The sequence below is a fragment of the Typopeltis vanoorti genome, chromosome 24, assembly GCF_054136105.1.
Source record: "Typopeltis vanoorti isolate ZY-2024b chromosome 24, IOZ_Tvanoo_1.0, whole genome shotgun sequence".
In the NCBI taxonomy this organism is placed as follows: domain Eukaryota; kingdom Metazoa; phylum Arthropoda; class Arachnida; order Uropygi; family Thelyphonidae; genus Typopeltis; species Typopeltis vanoorti.
Genome location: NC_143572.1, coordinates 28768563 through 28796236, shown reverse-complemented (window position 1 = coordinate 28796236; position 27674 = coordinate 28768563). Strand labels below are relative to the sequence as shown.

Here is a 27674-nt window from a genome sequence, read left to right as displayed (position 1 = left end):
GGGACCTCTGCATTTCATGAATACTAATGCCAGGAGTGTTAGGAACAAGAAGAAAGAATTTTTGGCCTTGATTGGCTCTTCCTGGACACAGGTTATTGGCATTAGTGAAACAAGGCTGACGGAAGATGACATAGTTAGTGGGATAGAATGTGTAGGTTATAGTGTGTTTTAGGAGGGACAGAGAGAATAAAATCGGGGGAGGAGTGTTATTGATGATAGAGATGAACTGCAGCCAAGGAGAATTGAAGTTGTATTGCAGGATAGTGAAAAGAGCTCATTTGAGGCTATTTGGTGTGAGATTGAGACTGGCAGAACAAAATATACGGTTGGGTGCTGCTATAGACCAGGTGATGGAATAGATGGTGGAGATAGTATGCATAAACAAATTGATGAAATGAGTGGAAGGAGGGTAATTATTATGGGGGATTTCAACTATGGTAACATTGATTGGAAGGAGGAGAGGACATATGTGAGGAAGGAAATGGATTTTATTCAATTATCAGGGGATAACTATCTGAGACAGCATGTAATTGAAAATACTAGGGGTTTGAGAGTGCTTGACCTGGTAATAGCATCTGAGAATTTGACTGTAATGAATATGACCATGTCGCCACCTATTGGTGAGAGTGATCATAAGGTCTTGACCTGGGAGGTAGCTAAAGGTGTGGAATTTTCGATTAAGACAGGGTATATGTGGAATTACCGTGCTGGCAAGTATGACAAGCTTAAGAGATTGTTTGGATCAGTGCCATGGCATGTAAAATTGCAAGGACTGGATATCGATAGAGCATAGGAAGTGGTCAAGGAGCATTTACAGGAGGTTATGGCTGATTGTATACCTAGGGTCTGAATAGTAAAACAAGTAGGGATTAAATGGATGAATAACACCATTAAGCTTGAGCTGCAAAAAAAGAAACAACTGTGGAGGGAATTTAAAGAAAGGTATGACCTGCAGGCACACGAACGGTATAAAGCGCAGGCCAGAAGGGTAACGAGTATGGTAAAAAAGCAAAAGCGGATTATGAAAGGAAACTAGCTATGCAATCTAAAGAGCTTCCCAAACAGTTCTTTCAATATGCTGCAAGCCAAAAAAAAAAAAAAACTGTACACGCAGGATGATTTTAAGGAATGACGATGGTAAGGAGGTCACTGAATCAGTCGATATAGTGGAATTACTGAGCGAGTACTTTGCAAGAGTATATCATCCAGGTGGTGACATTGAGAAAATGAAGAAATCATTAGTTTATACGGGAATTGTGATGAATGAAGTGGAGGTGAATAGTCTATTAAAGAACCTTAATGTGAATACATCTGTGGGATTGGATGGTACACCGGCATGGGTCTTACGTGAAGGGGCTAAAGAATTATCACTGCCCTTGACCATGTTGTTTAATCTGAGTCTCGGGTCTGGTTTAGTCCCGAAGGTGTGGAAAGAGGGGAAAATAGTTCCACTGCATAAAGGAGGATCCAAGACTACTGTTGCAAATTACCGACCGATCAGCATAGCAGGAGTCGTTGTCAAGGTCTTGGAGAAAGTAGTCAAGGGAAAGATTCAGGAAAGTGAGATACTGTATGGGAGGCAGCATGGCTTTGTGAAGGGTAAATCATGCCTCAGTAACTTGCTCACGTTTTATAATACAGTGACGGCTGAGCTGAATAAGGGTAATGGATTTACAGCGATACTGCTGGACCTTGCTAAGGCCTTTGACAGGATACCACATGGAATTCTAATCCGTAAACTACAACATATGGGAATAGATATACGGTTGGTGAGATGGATAGGTGGGTGGTTGATGGAGAGATATCAGAGAGAGTAGTTTATTCACAAGTAGAGTCCAAAAGGCGGTCTGTGACTAGTGGTGTTCCGCAGGGTTCTGTTCTTGGACCATTGCTGTTTAATTTGTTCATTAATGATATAGGGAAGGATCCAAGGGGAACAGTTCATTTGTTCACTGATGATGCAAAGTTGGGTAGGGCAATAGTGAATGCAGAAGATGTCAAAATCTTGCAGGAAGACTTGGATAGATTGTAGTTCTGGGCTAAGGAGAATGGATGTCAATTTAATGTGATAAAATGTAAGGTTATGCATTTGGGGGTGAAAAGATTAGCAGCAGTATACCACATTGGTGGAACGGTACTCCAGGAGAGTGATGAGGCCAGGGACCTGGGAGTGTTGGTGGATAGGGAGATGAAGTTTAGGGGGAACATTGCAAACGTAGCTAAATCAGCTCATCAACTCACTTGGTTGTTGAAAAATACTTTGACGAGCAGAAACAAGCAAGTTATTGTACTTCTGTACAGAGCCTTGATAAGACCTCATCTCGACTACTGTGCCCAGATTTCGTCACCTAGGTTCCTTCTTGATGAGGAGGAGGTTGAAAGGATCCAAAGGCGAGTGACCAAGATGATAGCAGGTCTATGGAATGAACCTTATGAGAACAGGTTGAAGATTTGTGGGTTGCAGAAATTAGTTGATAGGCGGAAAAGGGGAGATATGATTGAGACATTCAGATTGCTAAAGTGCTTCTATAGGATTAATTCAGAGGACAGTTTTGAGATCAGGACTAGTGGTGGGAGAACTATGGGACACCTATGGAAGCTGGGCAAGAGTGTGGTTAGCAAGGGTGTTAGAGCTGGGTTCTTTACTTTTAGAGTGGTAAATGAGTAGAATAAGCTGCCAGAGTCTGTTGTGGATGTTATAACGGTGAGTAAGTTCAAGGCAAGGTATGATAGATACGGTGAGAATGTCGTATAGTTGTGTGGACATGATGTTTAGGGCCTCCCTACGATGAGTCTAAGGACTCCCTGGAGTCGCCCGTAATAATAATAATAATAATAATAATAATAATAAATGAGTGAGTTACATTTAGTTTTGCATTGAATTTTTTTTCAGGTTTTCTTCGTCCTTCGTAAAAAGTATACTCACATTACCACTCTCCACGTAGTCCATCATTTTACAGTGCCTATAGTTTGCTGGTTTGGAGCCAAACTCTCACCTGGTAAGTTAAATTAATTTATTCCTTTTTACATGCATTGGTTAATGACAGGTCTATTCAAAATTCAATAATGAAAGAAAATGATGTACTGGAATTTATAATAAATGTCATTAGTTCGATTATTTCCATGGGAACTATACTACAGAAGCATTTCTTACTAATGTTCAGAGTTGAATGAAATTATAGGTAGAATTTTCAGATAATGTTAATATTTCAATGTTTAACCCTTTGTTTTATTTCCTTTATTTATTTATTTAGGAGGAAGCAGTGTAGTTATGATGTTTTTCAACTCGTTTGTGCATGTAGTAATGTACTTTTATTATGGTTTAAGTGGACTGGGTCCAGCCATTCAAAAGTATCTATGGTGGAAAAAGTACATCACCACCTTGCAAATGGTAAGTTCTTTTTACTGAAATTCAAAGAAACTTTTTTTCCGCTTCTATTGGATTTCATGATTAGTATTGTTTTATTTGTGCAATGTATGTGTTTAGCATTATTAATTATAAAGACTACAGATGAATAGATTTAAATGCATACAGATATTTCACATGGCAACACACCACGGGACTACCTGATTACCTGAAATATTCCCAGTGCAACTTACTCGGCCAAAGGGAAGTTCGAGTATGCTTTAATTAGTTCGTCTCCATCACCAACTACGAAAATCACCAATAATGAAAACTTCACTCCTGATTAAAAAAACCCCTAAAAATAATCTTCTTTTTTTTTTCAGCCATTTTCTGTGCACTGCTGAACGAAGGCTTCCTCCAGTTCTCTCCATCTTTCTCTGTTCTTGTCAATGGTTGACCAATTTTCCCCAACAAAATTTGACAATTCATCACTCCACCTTCTTTTAGGACGTCCTCGACCTCGTTTCCCTTTTTTTTGGAATCCAGTTCGTTAGTATGGTGGTCCATCGCTCATCTTTTCTTCTGGATAGATGTCTGGTCCATTTCCATTTTAGTCGCTTGTGGTGAAGAATGATGTCAGTGATATGAGTCTGGCTTCTTATCCAGGTGTTTCGCTTCTTATCTTTTAATGTGATGCCTACCATCAACCTCTCCATTTTTCTTTGAGTTGTTGTTAATTTATTTGCCAGTGCTTTTGTTAGCGACCAAGTTTCAAAACCATATGAGACGACTGGAAGCATACACTGGTTAAATGTCTTCCTTTTTAAACAGAGTGGGACATCATTGTTTTTAAAAATGCTTTTCAATTTTCTCAATGCACTCCAGGCAAGTTGAACTCTCCTATCATTTTTCTTTTTGGAGTCCACAGTTTAGATCAATGAGATGACCTAAGTATGTATATGAAGAGACTCTTTCCAAGAAATTGTTTTCTATTATTATGTTTTTTGGTGTTACAAAATGATTCAACATGATTTGAGTTTTGTTTCTTTAGACCGACTTTTCTGCTTTCATGGTATAGGTCTTTTATCATTATATTAAGGTCTTCTGAGTGTTTGCAAAAATTATGATATCATCTGCATATCTTAGATGTATTAAATTTCTGTTATTAATTTTTATACCAAGATTTGTCCAGTTTATATTATTAAATATTTCTTGAAGGACTGCTGTAAAGATTTTGGGCGATAGAGAGTCTTCTTGTCGGACACCTTTTTCAATTGATATTTTATTGCTATTCGTGGATTGTTGGCGTGAAGTATATTGCCTGGAGGAGGTCCATACATTCTCCAGGATCTCTCTGATTCTGGAGTGCTTTGATTATATTATTAAACCAATAATATTAATAACCCGATAATAATATTAAACCAATAAAAATAATAAAAAATACAACTATAAAAAACGTACAGAAAGAATTTAAGACCACAATATGAATCATTGATAATATTGGCTTAAAACAAACATAAATGATACTCCCAACCTTATCATCTACATACGATTTTCTCCAGGACGACAAAAAGAATCTTATGGAGATGCTAATAATTCTGGTGATCCCTAGTTGTGAATCAAAACTTGTAGTCTAGAATTAATTTCCATTCTATATTGATTCACAGTGTATCATACTCATACAGCTTCTACTTTAGTACATGAAATCAAACATATATTTAGCCCCTTTCAAAAAAAGGTAATGGTCAGCCAACAAAATCCAGTATCACTGGTCATATCTCCATTTTCTCAAAAATGAAGTGAAGACTTCCACTGCCCGCTAATTAATATCGATTCTGTTGCGTACAGTGAATCACTTAGTAAACATTCTGAACTTTGGACATGAATCATGGAGAAGTTTGAAGAAACTCCTTGGCCTCTCAAGAACATCTCATCATATCTGTTATAGAAACCTACTTACCGGACTGTATCTATCTATCATCTGCTTTTCACCATTTACAATTGTTTATTACTACCCATGAGGCACAGATTTCTCCATTGAGATTTCCTTCCCAATGTCATCGTACCTCGAGAATCTCTGCTTCTACCAGAATCTTCCTCGCACTGACATCTGTCAAATCAATCCTTTTGATGATAATAATCCGCTCTCTTCATTTGGCAAGCTTTGTAGTTCTCAAACATTCGACGCTTCGGGATTCTTTAAAACAGATTTTAAACTCAGCTCACCTTGATATTCTCCAATAGAATGAGAAGAATATTGTTGACATCAAAACACATTCCTGTTTATTTCAGACAGGATAGATCTTAATTTATTTTCCTTTACCAGTGATGATACTCAGATTTCCAGTCTCTTCTCGCGTTGAGTTGTAACTCGAATCTTTTCTGACACACGCTTCATACCCTCAGTCTCCTCAGTTTTCGATAAACTTGTGTACTTGATTCTTGAGTTCGACTTGATACACTACTTTTCACGATCAAATCAATTAACTGTCTCTCTCTCTCTCTCTCTCACACACACACACACACACACCCCATTCCCTCCAATCAATCTCTCCTAGACGTTCTATTTCTTATGCTTTTTCCATAAGTATTTTCGTATTGATTCAGTTTTAACTGAATGCCTACTATCATATTGCCGGCCTGGTTGGCCGACTGGTTAGCGTATTCGCTCTCCAGCCGAAAGGCTGCGGGTTCGCCGTTGGCATGGATGTTTGTGATTGTCTGTGGAAATAGTGGTGGTGGTCAGCGGTAGATGACGCTAGTGTTGATGATGAATGTAGTTGCGGTTAGTGGAGTGGTGGAGACAGAGAGCTGTAGAGCGGGTACCCTCCCTCGATGAGTCTTTGGACTCCCTGGAGGTGTTATGTAGTAATAATAATAATAATAATAATAATCATTCTTCCATCTTCCATTAAGACTTTACAAGCAGTAGTAGCTGTTTAACAACATTCATTCACTATCCTGTTTGATAACTTCTAACTAACATCTGATTATATTCTTTGTATCTTCCCTCTGAATCTCTTCCTGTTGTTATTCCCTAGTGATGACAACCTTCGTGTTATCGTCATTGGAGGATAGCAACACGTATTTTCCCACAAATGCCAGTGATCTGCTGTACATTTTGCAACTTCTCTTGAGTAGCGTTAATTATGAAAGCTATTCATATATTTATTTCATATAGAAGTAAAATCAAAACTAGATTATATTTCGTAAAATTTTTGTAGCTTTACAGTAGCGAAAAAAGTAATCCGAACAAGCTGAATTTTCGTCAAGAGTTTGATTTTAGTTTGGTATTTTGTTCCAGTTCACTATTTTGGTTGAGCGCTGCGTGTTTTAAATCTCTCTATAATGTTTATTAATAGTGTTGTGGTTTGAAAAGTGTAAATAAGTTGACATTCGTAGTGTTTTATTCAATTTATGTAGCTATAAAATGGATACATCTTCAAGAAAGCGCTCAGAAATATGTACTCTTTCTCAGCACACACCTGCATGTCTCAAAGGCAAATTGCCAATGAGTGTGGGTGTTGGCTTGAGTACTGTTAATGCGATTTTAAACAGATTTAGGGAGACAGGTACCTTTTATCCTGACAGAAACGGAAAAAATGAATGAAAAAGGAAAACTACACTTACTCAAGATCGTTTACTAGTTAGGAAAGCAAAATGAATCCAAGACTTTGCTGTATACTTAAAGAAAATTGGCAGTTAATGGGATTAATGTTTCTGACATGACAGTCCGTCGAAGATTATTGGAAGCAGGGAGGACTGCCCACAGACCAAAAACATCTGTTGATGAAGGCGATGCAGAAAAAGAGGCTTCAGTGGACAAAATTGTACAAAGATTGAATTTGAGAAGTGGAAGAAGTCATATTTTCAAATGAGATCCATTTCTTTATCCAAGGAAAGCGGGTACTCTATGTTCACAGATCAGCGGCTGAGAAGACTTCTCCCGCCAACCTTCAACAAGCTCCTAAACACCCAGCTAAAAAGATACTGGATCATGTACACGTGACTGTTCAGGATCACTTGTGCTTGTTGACGGAATGATGAAAAGTGACCATTACATAAAAATATTGGAGAAAAGAGTGGTTCCACAATCCAGAAAGAAAAAGAACTCATTCTCCAACAGGATCTCGCTCCCTGCCAGACTTAAAAAAAATGAAAGAGTTCCTCAAAAATCACAACATCCAATTGCTTCAGTGGCCAAGTAACTCTCCTGACATTAACCCAATATCAAATTTGTGGGCCATAGTGAAAAAATTTAATTATGATACAAAGAATAACTTAAAGCAATCCATTATAAAAGTATGGTTTCGAGCTGCAGAAATAAGAAAAATATGCCCTGCGTTGGTAGAATCCATGCCTAAGTGAATTAATCAACTTATTAAGAACAGAGGAACACATACAAATTATTAGGCAAAGTTGGAGTTTAATTTTTGTTCTTATTTTCTTCTGAAACTAAACTTTTTCTTGAAAATATGTGTTAGGATTAATTTGTTCGCTACTGTGCTTATTGGTTTATGAAATTCTTCTTCTTCTTCTTCTTATTATTATTATTATTAAGAGAGACCCCTCATCGAGGAAGGAAACATACTACACACACACCAGCTATCATACTTATTCTTGAATTAATTCACACTGCTTGCACTCGCAACATCCAAAGGCAATCCATTCCAATCACCGCCCGAGAGAAAAATCTAGCCTTCACACCCTTCATTCTCAGCTTCTAAGGATGCCCTCTCGTCCTTTCCCCACCCTCCATAAATTGAAAAATTCCATCAACTGAAATCCTGAATGATCCTTTCAGAAGTTTGTAAGTCCCAATCATATCACCTCTCTTTCGTCTGTTTGCTAGTGTCTGCAGTCTACAAATTCTCAATCTGTCTTCATAATCAGTATTCCAAAAATACTGATATCATTTTTAACACTCTCCTTTGTACTCTCTCCAATATATCAGAATGACAACAGAAACTAGGAGACCAGACCTGCGCACAGTAGTCCAAGTGAGGTCTTATCAAAGTCTTGTAAAGAGGCAACATCCTTATCTTTACATGTGAACGTTCGTTTCAGCATTGCAATTATCTTTTGAGTTGTATTTGTAATCTTTGCCACATGGCCCCCTGAACTTCAACTTCCTATCTATTAATACTCCAACATCCCTAGCCTCATCAGTTTCTTCTAGCCTAATCCCATCAATATAATACGACATTGGATATCTAATCATGCCGAAGTGAATGACTTTATATTTACTGACATTGAACTGACACCCATTTTCCCATGCCCACAATTCCAGCCTATTCAAATCATTCTGCAAGTCCTGCATATCAGCAGCATTCCTGATTACCCTACCTATCTTTAGCGCCTATTTGTTCCCATATAGGGAGTAGGCGAAGCCGTTTCTAACGTTTGGAGACTGAGTGGGCAGTTCAATCTCCACTGGTAGCCAATCAGAGAGATAGCTGGCCCAAGGCTATCACTGATTCATCGGTACGCAGTGAAGAAGGTGGCAAGCTAGTACCGCCATCTCGTGGTCCCTAACCCTAACACAATATTTTTAATGTCTGAAAATAGTGTGGGTTCGACGGTCGATTTTCTTGAGTTTACGGGACGAAAAACCCGCGTTTTCCTGGAGAAAAAACCCCGTTAGCCCGTGCCAGAGATCGACTAACTCGGAAACCGGTCGAAAAATGGCTTAGAAAAATTTCCTCTAGTCGCTGACTAGATTTGAACCACCAAATCCTTTTTTTGTGCGGTCAAAATATTAATTTTAATGTTTGCTAAATTATAGTTAAGAATTGAAAGAAAAGTACCCTGGATTCTTATTAAGTTTGTGGCTAATAAGTTCCACTTAAGAACTTGAATATCGCATGCTTAGTAGCATGCGATTCATTGAAATCAAAATAATTTGAATTTGGGAAACTACCGAAAATGTTTTATTTTTGTCTCGACAGTAATTAAATCGATAAAATATTATTCAATAAACAGGAGTAATATGATATTCTTCTGTTTACAGATCCAGTTGGCAATACTCTTCATCTACTATGGACAGCTGTTTTTTCTACGAAACTGTGGTTACCCACACTTCCTCAGCTTCCTGAATTTCGTATTCAGTGGACTTTTTTGGCTGATGTTTCTCGATTTCTACATCCGATGCTACACCAGTTATGGAAAGTTCAAGAAGACCCCATCTGCAATCAAGTCAAACGAGGAACCCAAGATGGACAAAAATATTGAGATGACCCAAAATTTGCCAACAAATGGACATATCACGTTTAACTCAGATGTCCACAAGAGGCACCAATCTCTTCCTAGCACTTAAGACGACTTTAAGGAGGATTGGTGTCAAATGTATCCTCCTGGACAAGTCCATTGCTATTGAGAGACAAAGATGTCCCTATTTAATCAATGCAACACGAAAACAAAAACCTGTAATTACTCATTTCCATGATTACTTCTCAGGTATGACTCCCTACGACAGTATTACTTGCTTTGCACCAATTATCTTCCTTTTTCAAGGAATCAACGAAACAACTCAACTCAGAAATATACTTCTGTCTGTACTACTATTCCTACTACTACTACTGCTGTTCATCGAAGCACGTGATTATTTAGCACACCTAAATAGCGAGATATTATCTCTGTGAGACTAGCTTTACTGTAGATCATTATAAAGCCAAACTTTTATATAGATGTTCAGTCATAGGATAAAACCTAGATCAAGGTATTAGGACACGTCCTTTAAGAATCACTTAGTTACACAACCATTAACCCGTATTATGAAATGTACTGAATTTTGAGGAATTAATATATAACAAGAAGAAAGTTGAGTTAGATCAGTAATAAAAGTTAAAATTCTTCAGATAACGAACTATTCTTTGTAATGAATTACATTATGTATTAATTTAAAGGCAAAGTTTCTTTTTTTATTGCTTCTGTTGCTGTTAGTTGTGCTTCACGACAGCTATTGCCTTAGATCATATCACTGTACCCACCGATTTTGAAAAATTATTTGATTTGCTTAAGTATAAATCTTTAGATGTTTGTTTCGTACAGATTTGTGACATCAACATATCAATCTTACGCTTTCCAAATTCATTGAGTTTTCTTTTATATCCCAGTTTTCTATACATAAAACAAAACCTTATGTATAACTTGAATCTGGGAAATCCCAGCTGTCCTTCCTTGCTGCCTTTGTCATCTTTGTGCCTTCTGATAATTTATCTCTTTACTGCACATATGAAGATTTTTGTATGGTTTGGAACACCGCTTTCAACTTTGCATGAACACATGAATATTTCTTGATTTTGATAATGCTTTGCTGTGCAAAGAAAAGGCTTTATATCAAACTTTATGCTTCGCATTTGCAAATTATCCGTGTGCTTTTCTATTAGAGTAATACAAGAAAATATTGAAATGATAGAATAAAATGATTCAATCTCTAGTTATATTCAAAGCTAGTCTGTGTTGGAGTTTTGTATTGAATTACTCATGAGTTCAGCTAAAACACCCGTTCAAATTCCACGTGGTAGTTTCTCTACCAGTGCCAAGGTCAGGTCTGTGAGTTTGTTTATAAGATGCTACAAAAGGACTATGGTTACCATTTTCAACCGTCCGTTTTCAACAGTATCCAAGCATTATTCTCTATGTTCTCAATGAGAAGTTTATGAAGGAAATACTGCCTTTTATTCTATGGTCACAAGTTGACTATTTGCTCGATGAGAATTGAATTATGTGCGCATATTTTTCATCCGATCCTTTTTGCACTTTCTTCTTCGTGTTCTGTGCACTGTCATAGAATTGTATTGAAAACGAAACTCGTAGTTGAAGAGCAATAATTCTAGCAGAACTGAAGATACTTCCCTTACAATATCTACAAAAAAGTGTCAATCCAATATTGAAAAATTAATATGGGATTATCGATCTAGATAAGTGGTAATCCAATTCCATGTTATATTTCCCAATAAGATTAGGGAAGATTTGGTAGTTAATACCAGGAGAAGGAATAGAAATTACACTTTATCTTAACAATAATTAATTACAAATATAATCCTAGAAGAAGAAGTAGATGTGTTTCCAAGTTTTCTATAGCTTTAGGATAGTTGCTGTTACCCCAATTAGTATTTAGTGCTTAAATAGTTTTGTAGCATCTCATCTTTGGGGCAAGTTTTGCCCCTGTGGGACCAGTCTTGGAAAGAGAGGATGAAATCTTCTGACCCATTCTCTCTGGTCCAAGTTTAGGCATCTAGTCTTAGACTGTTGCTAGTCATAGGCAATGCACATTGATGTATTTCATGTACTTCTGAAGTCATGTTGAATATTTTGAGAGATTTTGTACAAAATTCGTTATTTCAACTTATAGTTGACAAGATTTATTTTCTGTATAATCATCCATACACGATTTTTGTTATATTTTTGTATGTTCAGAGGGGAGGTCATTTGCATTCGACATTACATACAGTAACAAGTTGTGAAGGAAAAAAAAAACTGTTTAGTATTTCTTTAACTCTATTCGCAAATAAGCATTTGAATGAGAAAAATAGTAGTTGAAAATATAGAATCATATGAAAAATATTATTGCAAAACTTGAATAAAAAAACTGGCATTTAAGTGTAATGTCACCTCATATTACCCCATATTTATTGATAAATGTTTTAAATTCTCTTTGGGTCTAAAATATTTAAAAGAAAAGGAAAATAATCAAAATAATATTATAGCATTTTCATGAATTTATCCAGAAAAATACCCATCTGTATATTTTATCTGGAATTTTCTGCTGTTTAGATAAAATATAGTAGACAACAGAATTGATGAGGATAAAAGAAACCCATGGAGTCAGATATACAAAAATCAGAGTAAATATGTTAATTTCAGTAATTTTATTTGTATTTTCCAATATTTTATAAACATGCTCTTGTATTTCTTTCTCCAAACAGAGGAAAATCTAAGTAACAGTTAGAAAACCCATTGATTAAACGAACAACTGCATGTGCAAGCAATAGTCTAGTGTTTGTATTGGATGTATCTTGCTAGAACTATTAAAATTCCTTTCTCCTTTCTGAAATTACTTCTTTTTTTTATACGGTGTATTTAATATTCTTTCCACAGACTCACACACAATGAAATCAATATGCAAAATTAAATAATTAAACACGGGTTTAAGAATTTCAGTATTTCGTCTCAGCCACAGATACATCATTTGGTATACAATATAAAGAGTGTAACAGCGAACATAAAACACGCAAAATAAATTGAAGATATTTGAAAAGCCTAAGGTTCTAAGAGGGTGCCCTCTATTGCAATGAGACGCAGCCTTGGTTGTTGGATGGGAAGTTTAAATTACTTTCCCAGATCTTGATAAGTTTTACACGCCCATATGGAATGAAACTGAAACATTTTTTTTTTTAAATGCAACAATAATTCCCTTCCTTGATGTCTGGATATGTACTTATCTTGATCTACTGCTACTCAAAGTAATTCCATTTTTAAGACTGTTTGTAGAAGCCAACTACGTTGGTTTCTACAACTCAAGCTGGAGTGTGATGAGAAAAACCGTTGTAGATACATTTCTAGTTGACTAAAGAAACATTTTATGAACTTCTTTCGTGCGAGATGATTTTTGTAGCCGAAAAGTAGGCTTATGTGCGTCAAAATCCGTAAATTCGATTTTAATCCCCTGGCACTAGGAAAAAATCAGCTACAGACTTTTCGGTATTTCGGACAATAATATCAGTTGTGGATTAGGATCACGATATTGGCAGCTGTCTTCCTTTTTGACCGAAATTTTCAAAATCATTGGTAATCACCAACTCAACTGCTGCCTGCTGCTACCGATTTCCATAAAAAAGAAAGAAAAAGTTATTTAATGCTAAAAAGACTTTTGCTTAATCCCAATAGGGAATAGAACTTGTTAGGGGAAATATTAAATTTAGTTTCTTATATCTTTGGATGAAGAATGCTGCATTTAGATAACTTAGCAGAGATTTTATCATTTTTTATAACTTTGTATTGTCCCCTAAACTGAACAGTTTAGGGGACAATACACAACTATCCAGCAAATAAAGCAGTTATCCGTACATATACGAAAAACGATGCCACTGACTTCCCGATGTTCCAGCTCTACTTTCAGGTCAGGGTGATGTGTATTGCCTTATATTTTACTTTCAAATGAAAAAGCTGAAATTAAACCCAATGGATATTATAGCAATTTAACAGGAGCGCTATTTTTCTGTTGCAAATTATTATCATTATTAACATAAGCAAATCGGTGTCTTTGAGAAGGAGGTTCTTTTCACGTATACTAAGAGGAATTAGATTCTTGAAATTAAGCTTTCTGATGTGGAACTTTACGAGACAGTAAAAGCATTTCCTATCAGGATTGAGTTAAATGCTCTGAAAAATCACATAAAATCACTACCCCAGGTAAGAACAGCAAGAAATAATCACTTTTTTTAGGCTGAACTCTCTCTCTCTCTCATGCAGTGGTGGCTCGTAGCTTGAAATCGTGGGGGTGCTGCAACTTTCGAAATATACATACACACTGTAAGTACAGTGTATACGTGTTTGGATAAAATATCAAAATAATGGTAAAAATTAAAAAAAAAATAAACATGAAAAAATATTATTTATTATCGATAAAATTATACAGTTTGGTATAATTCAAAATGACTTAAAAATAAAATCCATTCTTCTTGTTTTGAGCGAAAAGGTCAATAACCTTTTCCATCATAAACGTTTGTGTGACTGTTGAAGAATTTTTTCTCCGTTGAAATCATTGCAAGTGCATTTAACCTATCCTGATTCATAGTGCTCTCCGAAATGTTTTTATTCGCTTTAATGTTAAAAAACAGCGTTCAGGCTCTAATGTAGTCATAGGAATTGTCAAGAGAATTTTTATCAATACAGTAATTTCACTAAGAACACAATCTAAATTATTTTCTGTAATAAATTTTAACAAGTCAATTAATTTACAATAATCGTGCATGTCGGGTCTACTGTGGAATGCTCGAAGTTCAGTTGCAAGTTTTTCTTTATTGATCATGGGATATATCGTGTTTAGAGTAAACACGATAAGCACTATGAACACTCTACTACTGGAGCAAACTGCATATAAACAACAGTGGAACTGCGCGACGGACAGTGCCGCATTACGCTAAGAGCCCGCATCTTACTATGATATGCATATGCTTGCGCGCGTAGCAATATGACACTGTGGTAAACACAGTGCTGCTAGCGTCCTTCGCCCTCCTAAGTACTACAAGATGGATTTTTATTATTTTTTATAGAAAATAAAATAATTGTATAGGGTTGTTGATGATAAAATTAAATATTACAAGCAAATATAAATAAATTAATAAATGTATTTATTTATCCATGCATGAGCCGCCTCTGCTCTCATGTAAGTAAGATTCATGCAAAAATTATATTACTCCCAAAATCATTTTCTTCTTTTCGTGGATATTATACGAAATCTTATACCTTTATATCAGTTCATATCCCTTTCCTAGATTATAGTAGTTAATTATATTAACCATTATACTAATTTGTATATACTAATTTTTACTCCACGAAGAAATCTAGATAACCAGTTCAACATGAATTATCAAAGCCCAAAGCGAGCGGGCACCTTCCAGCATTATAATATTTTCCCCTAAATATTATTACCTTTTAGTATAGTGCAATAACATTTAAAAGCTGTCATTAATACAGGGAACTGAATCAGTGTCGAACATCAATTCACATAAACGACAGAATTCCTTTTAAGAATCTTAAGATGATTAACATTTTGTAGCCCTTTTATCGGTCATTAAGATAAGTAGTAAGTTTCTTATCGCTGATTGCCTAGGATATTTTCTAAAACAACTGCTTGTTCTTTCTGAAACTTCTTAGAAATAGTTTAGCAAGAACGAAGAAGTGCAGTTAGTACGAAGCATCAGGTTTTTAGGGGGAGGGGGGTTCTGACATTATCCACTTCTAACAGGGATGTCATAATAATTATTGGAGATTTCCTGTTTTTGAATGACACGTAATGTTTGTATTATTATAGTTATCAAACGTGGTGTACAAGTGTTATAGTCAGCAAGCAGTAGCATTGATATTATCGACTGCATATTGCCTTTGCCAGCAACAGAACTAATGGACTTTGAAAGAGGTGTGATTGTGATTACTGAATAATTTATCACTATATTCATTGGTGACAACAGTAAACATTATTATTCAAAATCAACCGTATTCGCGAAGAGGTGCTGATATTTGCTTTTGGTTCGAAAAACCTGAATCAGAATAGTCCAGATGAACGATGAATCTTAGGTCAATAATGTCAATAAAACAACAGTTCCAAAAGGCTACATTATCAGCAGAAAGAAATATGAGTTCCTGTATCATACAAATAACCAAAACAACGAAGTGGCTAATTTAACACCCGGTGGATAAAAGTGTAATCACCCAGATTTCAATATCACAGAAAGCTGATATGTTTTCTAAATCACATTGCTACATAATTTATTTATAATATTATCACGTGAAGATTTGAAGAGTATGCTATTTTTTTTAACATTGTAGAAAACATTTTGTATCATTTAAATTATCGAGTTCTAGTAAAATATATTAAATACTATTAGAAATATATTAAATTCTTAAAAAATACGAAATTATATATTTATATAAAATATTAAACTCTTTAATATATAGATTCAAGTAAAATACATATTGTTATTATTTCAAGTGGAATGTCTTATAAGCAGAAGTAGAAACCAAATGATTGACGAACTGTAGATGACTACATACAGAAAATACTAATGACAAATTTCGAATTTCTTTAAAATTAAATGCACTGTAATATAAATATAAATAATTCTCAAAGGCAATTTTTACTAAAAGCTTTTTTTAACGTGAATCCTTTTAACGATTTTTTTTTTTTTTTTTTTTTTTTTTTTGCTAGATGGGTGAAGCAAGAATGATTTTCGTATTCTCCGTTATCTGTAGAAGGAAATGTATGGATGGGGTAATATACCACTATAAGCTCTGATCATGGCTTAACGATAAAGATAATTTACGTCTGATAAGTTATTTATACTATCGTCATACAAAAAATAATAAAGTTTACGAAATATCTGCCTATTTCTAGTTTAAAAATCATAAAAAATATATAACATTTGTATCTAATTATATAAATCTTTATAATTGTACAGCAATAGCCGAGCCTCAGTTAGAACTTCATTGGCTACAGCACTGCCATCCATTACCCTCCACTACCCATTTCAGTCATCTCGTACGACATGCATGGGCTACAGTCGGGCTATTCTTATCCCGGACATTATACTGGGTTTCAATGATAATAGTCCTTATAAGGACTGGCTTAAAGGGGAGAAGCAAGAATGCTTTTCATATTCCTCGTTGTCTGTAGAGAAGAGTGTAAGGATAAGGTGTTATTGAGCTATTAAAGCTCTGATCATGGCATGAGGGTAACAGCAATAGCCGAGCTTCAGTTAGAACTTTAATTGACTACAGCATTGCAATCCATTACCCTCCCTAGGTACCCATTTTAGTTGCCTCGTACGACATGCATGAGCTACATTGGGGCTATTCTTTTCCCGACCACCACACACTCCCGTGTTAAGAACATGGAAGTGTTCTTAACGATAAAGATAATTTACATCTGATAAGTTATTTATACTATCGTCATACAAAAAATAATAAAGTTTAGAAATATGTGCCTATTTCTAGTTTAAAAATCATAAAAAAATATATAACATTTGTATCTAATTATATAAATCTTTATAATTGTATTTTTTTTTTAAATATTTAATTGAAGTATAAGTTATAATGTTATTTCCAGAGAAATAATATTAATTTTACTGTAAACCTGTATGAAACGTAATTATGTGCGATGACCTAATATCTTTCCAGAACAATCTATCAAATTTCTATACAAACAAATTGCAATCAAAAAGTCGGATAGTACGCATAATGTACGCTGAAAAGTGTTTAGTATGAAATATTGTATTTCATTCAAGGAGTCGTGTTTATTGACACTGCGATCTAAGCAACTACGGCTAAGGTACATCGCTCTGCGTTCTAGACGGGATTCGAATGCAGGTTTTTCTAAAAACCAAAGGCAAAATACTATGCCTCCCTACTAGACTGTGATTGGTTTGGGATGATGATGTTTATTCTTGTGACAAATGGATAGAATGATAGGAGATTCATTAATCACACCTCGTTCGAAGCATTTTACCGGCATGATTGGTTGCGTAGTTAGCTTCGCAATCTACAGGCTGCAGTTTCGAATTCTGATGTAAGCATGGATGTGTGTCTTTGGATGATAGATGAATTTCTTCCCCCTGTGTGAACCCCCCCCCGGCCACGTTTATTTGAAGGCTTCAAGTGGCTTTGAAAAAGATGCACATCTCAAGAGCAGGGTTTGGGGACCAGATAAAAAAATACAAAAAAAATTAATTTATTAATTTTTAAAAGATAGGGGAATAAGGTTGAATTCAGCCATAATACTCATTTTTACATTAGTAAAAATGAGTATTATGGGGGACCAAGTAACAGAAGTTCGTCATGTGCTATTGCCAAAAGACAGTTACACAGGCGATTCTATCGCTACATCAGCTTCCTTGATATAACAGCGTAGGCCACTTTAATGACGATAATAAAACAAGCATCATGTTCCATTTTAAAGCCGAGAATGTCGCCAATAATTATTACGCCATCCCAGTTATAAGTAGATAATGTCAGTAAAACGAAAACGACCTGTAGCTTGATGTTGCTAACACACGTATTAATATTTTCTGAATCTAGTCTACATGTCTTAATATTAGTGTAAATGCATGTCTTCATTTTTCGTGTATTATTTCTAAAACGTATTTAAAAGAACACTCAGTTGTTTAAGAAAATATTCTGGTAAGAAAGCAATCCTTTATTTTAATGGTCAACAAGACGGCTACAAAACGGAAATGATTCTTAGAAGGAATTCTGTCGGTTATGTGAGTTAAAATTTTAACTAAAATGCGAATCATTTCATATCACACTAATCTGTTTGGCATGTGTAAAGAACATCTGGATAGAGCAGGAGGTCCCTGACATTGTTTTCGCTTATGTTAAACCAACTGCCTTGTTTGTCTAATTGTCACGTAAATTATTGTATCAATTGTGTTAAAAAAACGCACAAAAAAAACACCTTGGGGTGATTTAAATACAGTAACTTCCAGCCAATGATGTAAGTATAAAAATTAAATAAATTTTATGTGACTTTTTGTTAGAAATGAGGAGCAGGCCTTGTGTGCCTTCAGTAATCCCTAATAGTCGAGTTTATGACTACGATGATTTTGAAGAATTCAAAAAGTGATGTAGATAGCTGGCGCCATATCGTGATCCTAAACCATAATTGGGATTCTTCTGTAAAACAGAGTGAAGTCTAAAATCATTTTTTTTAAATTAAGCTGGTTATTAAAATCCAAATTTGCCGTAAAACCCTGTGTCCCTCAGCCAATTGGCTCGATGGTGAGTTTTTGCCTGCCACGGAGGGAGCCGTAGCATTTGCAAGTGTTATTTGATGCAAACTGGAGTTGTCTTGTGCGTATTATTCTGATTAGGTATATATTAATTTCTTCTTCAGTTTATTCGCTTAATCTCCTCTAACAATAATTCTCATTAATTACTAACAGATTTTTTTCTAAGTAAAATAAATAATCTAAAGTATTATTTTAATGGCTAATATGGCTTACTTTCCTTTAGGAGTGCTCCTTTTTTTTTTTTTTTAATGTCATTGGCTCTTTACTCAAATCTTAGGGCATTACTGAAGTGTTATAAAACTGATATATGGAAAATAATATAGGAGGGAAATTCGGACATACCTTTTTGGATGTCGTTTGCTGTCTACTTATCAAAAAGGGGGCACTCCTAAAAAAAGTTGACTATATTAGTCATTAAAATAATAGTTTATTTTAGAAGAGTAACATAGGAATTTTCCCAGAACTAATATAATATTTCATATTCTATTACGGTTTGTTACAAGCTTATATATTTATCTCTCCGTACTGATATAAGCTTATAATTTTATCACATATTCTGTGTTGAGCTTTAAACATTTTTTTTAAAAATTTCAATGGTTAATTTTGTTTTTCTTTCAAAAATCTACTCCTTCCTGTATTACTTATGTCAGATATATCCATAGAAATTTCAATATATCCACTCCAAGAGAGTTAAAAAAATGTAAATAAATAAAAAATAAGAAGCACATTACATGTTTAAGTTTTGTTATATTAAAAAACACTTTTACTGAATCTTGAACAGATGGTCGTCATCGTGACAGATTTATCTGACGATGCTTGTATAGTGGCTCCATCTAGTAGATAGCATTCATTTAATGCTGCCATCGTTCGTGTAATAAAATATGATGAACACGACTTTTAAAAAAATGCTGCGAAATTGTTTTGCAAGTTTTTATTTTGTTTTGATTTGTTTTAACATAGCTGAAAATAAAATTTAATAATAAAAAAAAGCGTAATCTCTTCCATGATCAAGTTAGCCGGTCACTGCTGGGCATTGATATAATTACACTTCAGAATTTTTCTGAATATTCGCAGTCGTTGAGGCTGCAAAACTTGATTGAAATGAATTCTTTATTATTTAGTTTTATAATGTGGGAGATTAAACTATAGAGGATATATTTTAGCAATATATAAATGTTTCGAAAAGTAATTTAAATTTAATTATATTGTCATTAATTACAATTAAATTCTGTCGAGTTAATCTGATTAAGAAATTTGACTGCAATCACCGAAAGAAAATAAATAAATAAAAATTTTAACTGTTTCGAGACTTTGTATATAACGAAATTCAGCAAAAATTATAAATTTAACACAATTTTAAAATAATAAGAATAAAAGAGTAATTATAGTTACGATTCACTTTTAAAAATTTCAAAGGTTAACATGTGTCGGTTATTTTCGCACCACGACAAGACTGTAATTATTAAATCCGTGTTTGTAAAAGGTTACAGGTAGGCTGACAAAACTTTGCCATATACGCTAACCAGCTGTCCTGGTTGGCAGAGTGGTTAGCGTATTCGCTTTCCAGGCAAAAGGCTGCGGGTTCGAATTCCGCCTTGGGCATGGATGTTGGGGATTGTCTGTGAAAATACTAGTGGTGATGGGCGGTAGATGGCGTTGGTGTAGTTAGTGGAGAGAGAGACTGTAGAGTAGGTACCCTCCCTCGATGAGTCTTTGGACTCCATGTAATTATTAAATATTCAATTTAATAATTGAATATTATTATAATCAATATATAATAATAATATATTGAAATACTCACCATGCTATTGTAAGAAATAAATATTTTCCCAGAATTCATTTTTCTTAAGATGTGGACTGCGTTTTACTCTGTGTATTATGGGATGCATTTCCACTTGGAAGGTTTACTCATTATCTTACTATTATTATCTTTATCATTATTGCTGTCTTTCTCTTTTGCTTTATTCATCTCACTCTCTCTCTCTCTCTCTCTCTCTCTCTCTCTCTCTCTTCTTTACATTTTGATTTTGTCTCTTTATTTTCATTTCTATTCATAATTCGTCACACAGACCTCGGTTTTTGTTCTTTTTATAAAACAAAATATGCATAAGAACTCTGTTCATCTTTCATTTATTTATCATTTTTAATTACTATCTAAATGATCTCAGAGACCACCTCACACATGGCATTGCATTTACCGTATAGTCGGGTCAAGGACTGTTTCCAGTGAAGGACTGTTCTTAAGCCACTAATCTATTCGAAAGAAGGTGCACCTTCTAACAAGATTAAATATTTAACGCCCTCTTGTGGATAATTTACGCCATAAAATGAGAGTAGTTAATTCATTTGAAAAGTAGAAATAACTATTTCCCACTGAATAGATGAGTTATTGAAAGTGCGTCAAGCCTTCTTCATTCCGATCAATACCTCCAAGACTTGTTTTAAGATAAGAGAAGAAAAGATGAGGTGGATTTCAAATTCATTAATAACACGATTTCTTGATTTATCGTAATTTTTGTGTAGATTTCATCGTAATCCACACCACACTCATGAGTATTTTCCTAGATTTGAGAACATGTTACACACACACACACACACACACACACACACACACACACACACACACACACACACACATATTCAGCTAAGTATTGGATTCTTAAATGAGAAACATGTTACTGTGCAATATGATTGTTACAAATCATAATCCTGCTGTAATTAACATTACGGCAGTAAATAGGAATGCGTTCAAAATTGTATTTTAAACGAATAAGCTGAAATTTCGAATGAATCATAGAAGAAAATACCGAAAATACCTTTCAAATGTGTTGTTTAACACGAAATCAGGTCTGTTCACAATCGAAGATTAACAGAAAAAAAATAAACATTTAAAATTAGAGGGAACAAATATTTACACTTGACGCATTATAAATTCTCTTAGAGTTCAAATATTGTATACTCTCGCTGTTTATACTCTTATCTGTGTTCGCGAAGCCATGATATTCTAGATAATTTCTTCAATAATAATTATTACGATTATTTATTTAAAGGAAATAATTAATTTAGGTAAATAAAAAAATTGAATTAAATATTTTAGTTTAAACTGGTTATGATATTTTTATTTTTATTTTAAATACTTTATTTAAAATATCTATATTTTCAAACACCTTTTTAATTTTAGAAAGAATTGCATATACTTAAGTAAACTGTAAACTCTGAATTAGGGGGAAAGAATTGAAAACCCTTGGAGGGTAATGGATGGCAATGCTGTAGCCAATGAAGTTTTAACAGAGGCTCGGCTATTGCTGTTACTCTCTTGCCATGATCAGAGCTTTAATAGCTCAATAACACCTTATCCCTGCACTGTCCTCTACAGATAACGGGGAAGATGAAAAGCATTCTTGCTTCGCCCCTTCAAGCCAGTCCTTTTAAGGACTCTGAATTAAATTAAAACTTCTTACCCATTATTCACTTTTTGTGTTTTAGTATAGTGTTTCTCGTTCTTTTTTTTTTGGGGGGGGGGTATTTCACCCTTTAAAGAGTAAAAAGACCGATGAACAAATACCCTGTCAGTCAACACATAAAACTAATTAATTGATCCTGTTTCTCTCCCCATTTTAATATCGCACTCGATCTTCTTTCGTATTCCATGTTCAATGATTTTAACTTTGAAGATAAATGCAAGGACAAGAAATACCTACGATGAAAGCGTTTTGAGTACCATAAACTCTCTCTCTGTAATGGATATTTCAAGCCTATTACCAAATTTTTCGAAATTTCATCATCTGAAATCAGTCATATATCCACACTACAGGTATATCTGTATTCAAATTTAATTGAATCTATTTCAATTTCAATTTGTCTTACTTTTTTACATAGATTTATTGTTACATGTAATTCAGAATATTTGTATATTGAGGTTCAGATAATAAGGAAAAAATGTTTAAAAAGATTCAATTTGCCCATCATCACTGATTGGCATACATTTGGAAAGAGACAAATGTTGGTCTATTTTAAAAGTAGTGACTTTATTAACCCAAATCTCCCAAAAAAAGAATGCCTAAATTCCCCTGTTATATGACATGCAGTTTATGGATAGCTGTTGGTGAGATAACAATGTCGCTTCGTAAAGGATCATGGGAATCTCCTCGAAGAACTTAAACCTTCGGAAAACTAATGCAACCGAACACTTAATAAAAGATTAAAAAGTTTTATCAAGTTTATAGATTCGTATCACTTTGCTACGATTCAAGATCTATGAACTCGAGGAAAATATAAATATTTAAGTAACAACTTGAAAAAAAAATGTAATAATCATTTTTTATTAAAGAATATCTTATTTTGTGCTTACAATAATAATATGTTTCCCACACCTATTTTTTATTTGCATAAAATTCAGTTTCCTTGAAGTTTTGTAGGAGCAACGCGTAATGCAATTAACGTTCATGAATCTGAACGCGAAGGGCACTGTAAGAAGTTCTTTTCGTGTAATCTTCGGGTTGGTTAGTAATGTTTGTGTTGTAATGTTTACGAGTAAAAATCAATTTATGACCGTTACGTGCTTAAAAATCAAACTGTGTTTCTATTACTATATTTGATTACAAACGAAGGCGTTATTTTTGCTGATAATATCGGTATTGGAAACTAAACACGCCAAGACAAATAAGAAAACATAACTGTCAGTAACATTAATACCTTTTATACCCACCTTAATAAAATGCAAGACCTCCTTTCGCTGCTGTGGCGGCATCAATCTTATGGGACATACTCTCCACAAGCACACGATAGCAATCAAAAGGAATTTTGGACCATTCTTCCTGTAGGCATGTAATGAGGTCTTGGACTATTGTGGTGCAGACGTCCGTTGACCTCACCCGACGCCTCTCCAACCCATAGATGTTCGATAGAGTTGAGATTAGGTTTTTGTGGAGGCCACTCATGTGCGATGACCTTCGTGTCAACAAACCACGCAGTTACAGCAACAGCCTTAAGACAGTGCATTGTCTTGCTGACTGAGACAATGGCCATTTCCGTAGGAATCATTGTATTGTCCAGAATGTTCAGATATACCTCTCGGAGTTCAATGTGTAGAGTTCAAAACCATCCCGCTGCGACCTCCGAATTTCATAGTTGGTGGCAAGAGACTTACACCGGGCATCCGCCGCATCCAGACCCATTTGTCTGCTGGGTAGTGGGTGCAGTGTGATTCATCACTCCATGACACAGCTTTCCAAGCTTCTACGTCCCACTGTACATGCTCTTTGCTTCATCGGATAATGTGGGCCTTAAGTATTGTGGTCCTACCATGGAAACCCATCTTGTGAGCCTTGGTTCTGAATGTTTTTGTGCAGATTCGTGTTCCAGTCAATGTCTGGAATTACGCATTCAACGCATCGACTGACGAATGGCAGTTTTTACATATTATCCTTCGCAGCACCCTACGATCACGTTCGGTAGTTTGTTGGGTTGTCCTTTGCTGGTAGCACTTGCAGTTGACTTCCTGCGATTCCATCTCAGTGCTTCCATCTTATTGTTGACCTGGGATGGCCCAATTTGTCAAGAATTTGTGGCCAAAGAATGAACTCAACCTATGATACCTATGACCCTTCTAAATACTTCTTCCCTTTTACGTCGAATAAATTTTAAAGTAGAGGGTGGCCATAAAATAATTTTCCCTCTTTGGTGGCATCTGTGGCTAAAACTTTCCCTCTTTGGCGCTGGCAGAGCCGAAAACAAGCGGATAATTATATTAAAGGCTGATAAAATGAAATAATAACATTTCGCCGGTGTAAGCGACAGCCTCGTCACTCATTCCAGCTGGGTATGTGGCACGTTACGATGATAATAATAATAATAATAATTAAACTAAAACAACAAGTTGCGAGAGACACAGAAATTAATGTAGTGATTGAACTCATAGGAAATAATGTTCATTCATCAAAATCAAGGTCCCCTGGACCACACAATTGATTTTCAATCTGCTGACCTTTCTTGTGTACAACAAATTGCATCCGGTGTGCGACATGCTCTACAGCTGAGCGTAAGGAGTCAGATTGGTTGTTCATAACAGCCCGTTTTGTGTTCTCTTTCAAGACATGCAAGTTGGGAACGCCACCAACATACACAACGGATTTCAAATACCCCCACAGCCAAACGTTGTGCAATGCCAATGCACTGTTTAAGGTAAAACAATTTAACAAGTAAAGCACGCTGAGGCAAGGTAGGACGCATATTGAGCACAATTCGTCAGTGCTCAATATGCGTCTACAGATGCCTCCAAAGAGGGAAAGTTAATTATGACACAATTTATAAATCAATTGTGTCCTTGATCAGAATCTTCTCCCTGCACTTCAATATGAAAAGGATATTTGTATGCAGTAGGATTTCAATATTGAACTAAGTGTCATCTTATTCACTGAAAGAATTTATTCGGTAATTTAGAACATTCAGCACTTAAAAAGCTCTACACCGAGTGGGTATTTTTTTTTTTTTTTCGTAATGAAATTGTTGACGCGGATTTTTCTTTCGTGGATTTTCTCTGCTGTAATGAAGGGTCGAATTCGATACCGAACATATCTATAAGAGATGCGAACAACCTATAAGAACGGAAATACAAATTATAATGACAACAAACAATTAAAAGGCCATAACTATAACAATACAAATAATGACAAAGCAAATATTAATAAAATATCACACTGATGAAGCAAATATTAACCTGAAAATAAATAAATAACAAAATTTTATATAAAATAAATTTAAATTAAAAAAAAAATCAATTTTTATTAAACAGACAATCTTAAAAATATACAAATTTATTATTTCGAAACTGAATTAAAATATTAAACATATGACTTTAACTCGCGTTGTATGATTACTTCAAACTTCACACAAACATAATGAAAAGTTTCCCAATGCCAACTTACCTTTTAATTATCATTTGCGTTAGGCTTACGTCTGTTCTTTATCACACGATTGATCCGTGCTTTTAAGTGCCTTGGAACAGATCTTTTCGTGCCAGCTGTAATGATGCATTATGTAAATAATTATAATTTACGATGGAAGAAAAAGAAGAGCAGTGTTTAAATCTATTAGATTACAAGAGGGAATGCAGTAGTTGGATTAATTACTAATTAGTAAATAATAGTAAATAATTAATTACTTAAAAATTAGTAAATAATTAATTACTTCGATATTTACCAGGACATCACAGTAATAAGATGTAAATTTATATATCACTTAAAACTTTTAACATATTATTAAAAGTATTTCAACATTTGCCTGAGAAAAATGATTTTTTTTTCTTTTGTTTACAGCAGCTGCTCAAAATGTATTTATGGTTCGTTCTGCCTAAAGCTGCTCTCTGGAACCGTTCCCCTGTAAAAACTCGGTAGTTTAAATATTCCAAAGCACATTACATCGATTTTTTTACTTAGGTGAAGTTTCATAAGAATGATGTAAAATTAAACCTTGTTTGTCTCTGTATATTTTGTACTAGATGTTTTTGTAAATAGCCCTTTGGAAATTAACTGTATATACTCCTTTAATAAGAGTATGTTAGAGTGTTCAAAACAAAGGCAATGTTTTTGTTGCCGGAGCTGTATGTAATAGATCTATATGGCGGCGGCATAAGAAAGGTTGTTTATAAACTTTGTGTGTATGAGAAAGGATTACAAGCTCTGCAGGTAAACACCTCCAAAGTCAGTCAGAAAGGTTCAAATAACTTTCCAGTGGTCGGCAACTTACAATCAAAAGAAGGCACAGAAGAGCAGGCCGAATATGAAATTTAAGATGAAAGAATCATGCCAAATTCTTTGGGGGGGGGGGGTACGTACTTCGTGCGAAGTCCCAGAGGAGGCATAATAAAAAGAGACAGAGCCAAGCAATGGGACTTCCCGGATCCAGAAGTCGCTAGAAAAAGTAGGCTTCCCGGTTCCAGACGTCGCCAGAGAGACAGAGAGCTTCCCGGTTCCAGTCGCCGTCAGAGAAGGGGCCTCCAGCAGTTACAGAGCTTCCAGGCCAGAGAGAGGGCTCAGAATTGCTGAAAGGAGAAGTCCCAAACGCTGTAGAAGAGAAGGTTTCCAGACGCTAAAGTGTGGGATCCCGATTGACAAATGGTGGCAGTTCGAGTTAGTGGAGGCGGCAAAAAGGAAGGCAGTCGTCCAGGCATTTTCGGCGAGCCCAAGCAGAGGAGAAAAGGCGAGGCAAATTACCCAAAGCAACTTCGTTCGGACGTTTTCATTGTTTTCGCCATGGGAGAGCAATATTTTTGCGGAGCTGTACGAGTCCACAGCCCCGTATGTTCCCAATGAAACACAGCTGATGCCAGATTTACCGAGGAAGCTCGAATTATGAATTGAAAGAATTGCCATAGAACTTTTAGTGAAAGACTTTTGACTGAATGTGCGATACAGAGCCTTTGTAAGTTATATACCTTTGTACAATTCCTCTTATAATGTGTTTTAGTTGGACACTTAATATTTAGATTAACAGTAACAAGAAGTGGCATTAAGAGAATTTATTGACATATTTGAAGTTGATATAAAGCTTGTAAAAGTAACTTAACAGAGAGGTAGCTAACCCAGAGGCGTAGCTTGAGGGGGCAGTCAGCCCTGGGCTGCACTTTGACCCTTTTTGAACTTTAGCAGTTAATTCTCAAATACAGTCTCGAGAATTCAGTTCCAAATATTGTAATACTACTGCGAATTTGCCTCACAGTTGCTGCAAGTGTTGCTAGTTGTGAGAGCAGTTTTTCTAAATAAAATAGATTGAGAATTACCTACATTAATATGAAATAGAATGTGTTTTGATTTTTT

At 35.1% G+C, this 27674-nt stretch overlaps 1 protein-coding gene across 1 annotated transcript in view; it reads left to right on the top strand.

The window, feature by feature from the left end:
• LOC150093053 (very long chain fatty acid elongase 1-like) overlaps nucleotides 1-12391 on the top strand; it is a 35040-nt gene extending 22649 nt beyond the window's left edge. The window contains exons 6-8 of the mRNA XM_090413555.1: nucleotides 2894-2999; nucleotides 3255-3391; nucleotides 9357-12391. Coding sequence (XP_090269681.1) covers nucleotides 2894-2999; nucleotides 3255-3391; nucleotides 9357-9662 — 549 coding nt within the window. The 3' untranslated portion in view covers nucleotides 9663-12391. The remainder of the gene's footprint in view (nucleotides 1-2893; nucleotides 3000-3254; nucleotides 3392-9356) is intronic.
• The last annotated feature ends 15283 nt before the right edge of the window (nucleotides 12392-27674 follow it).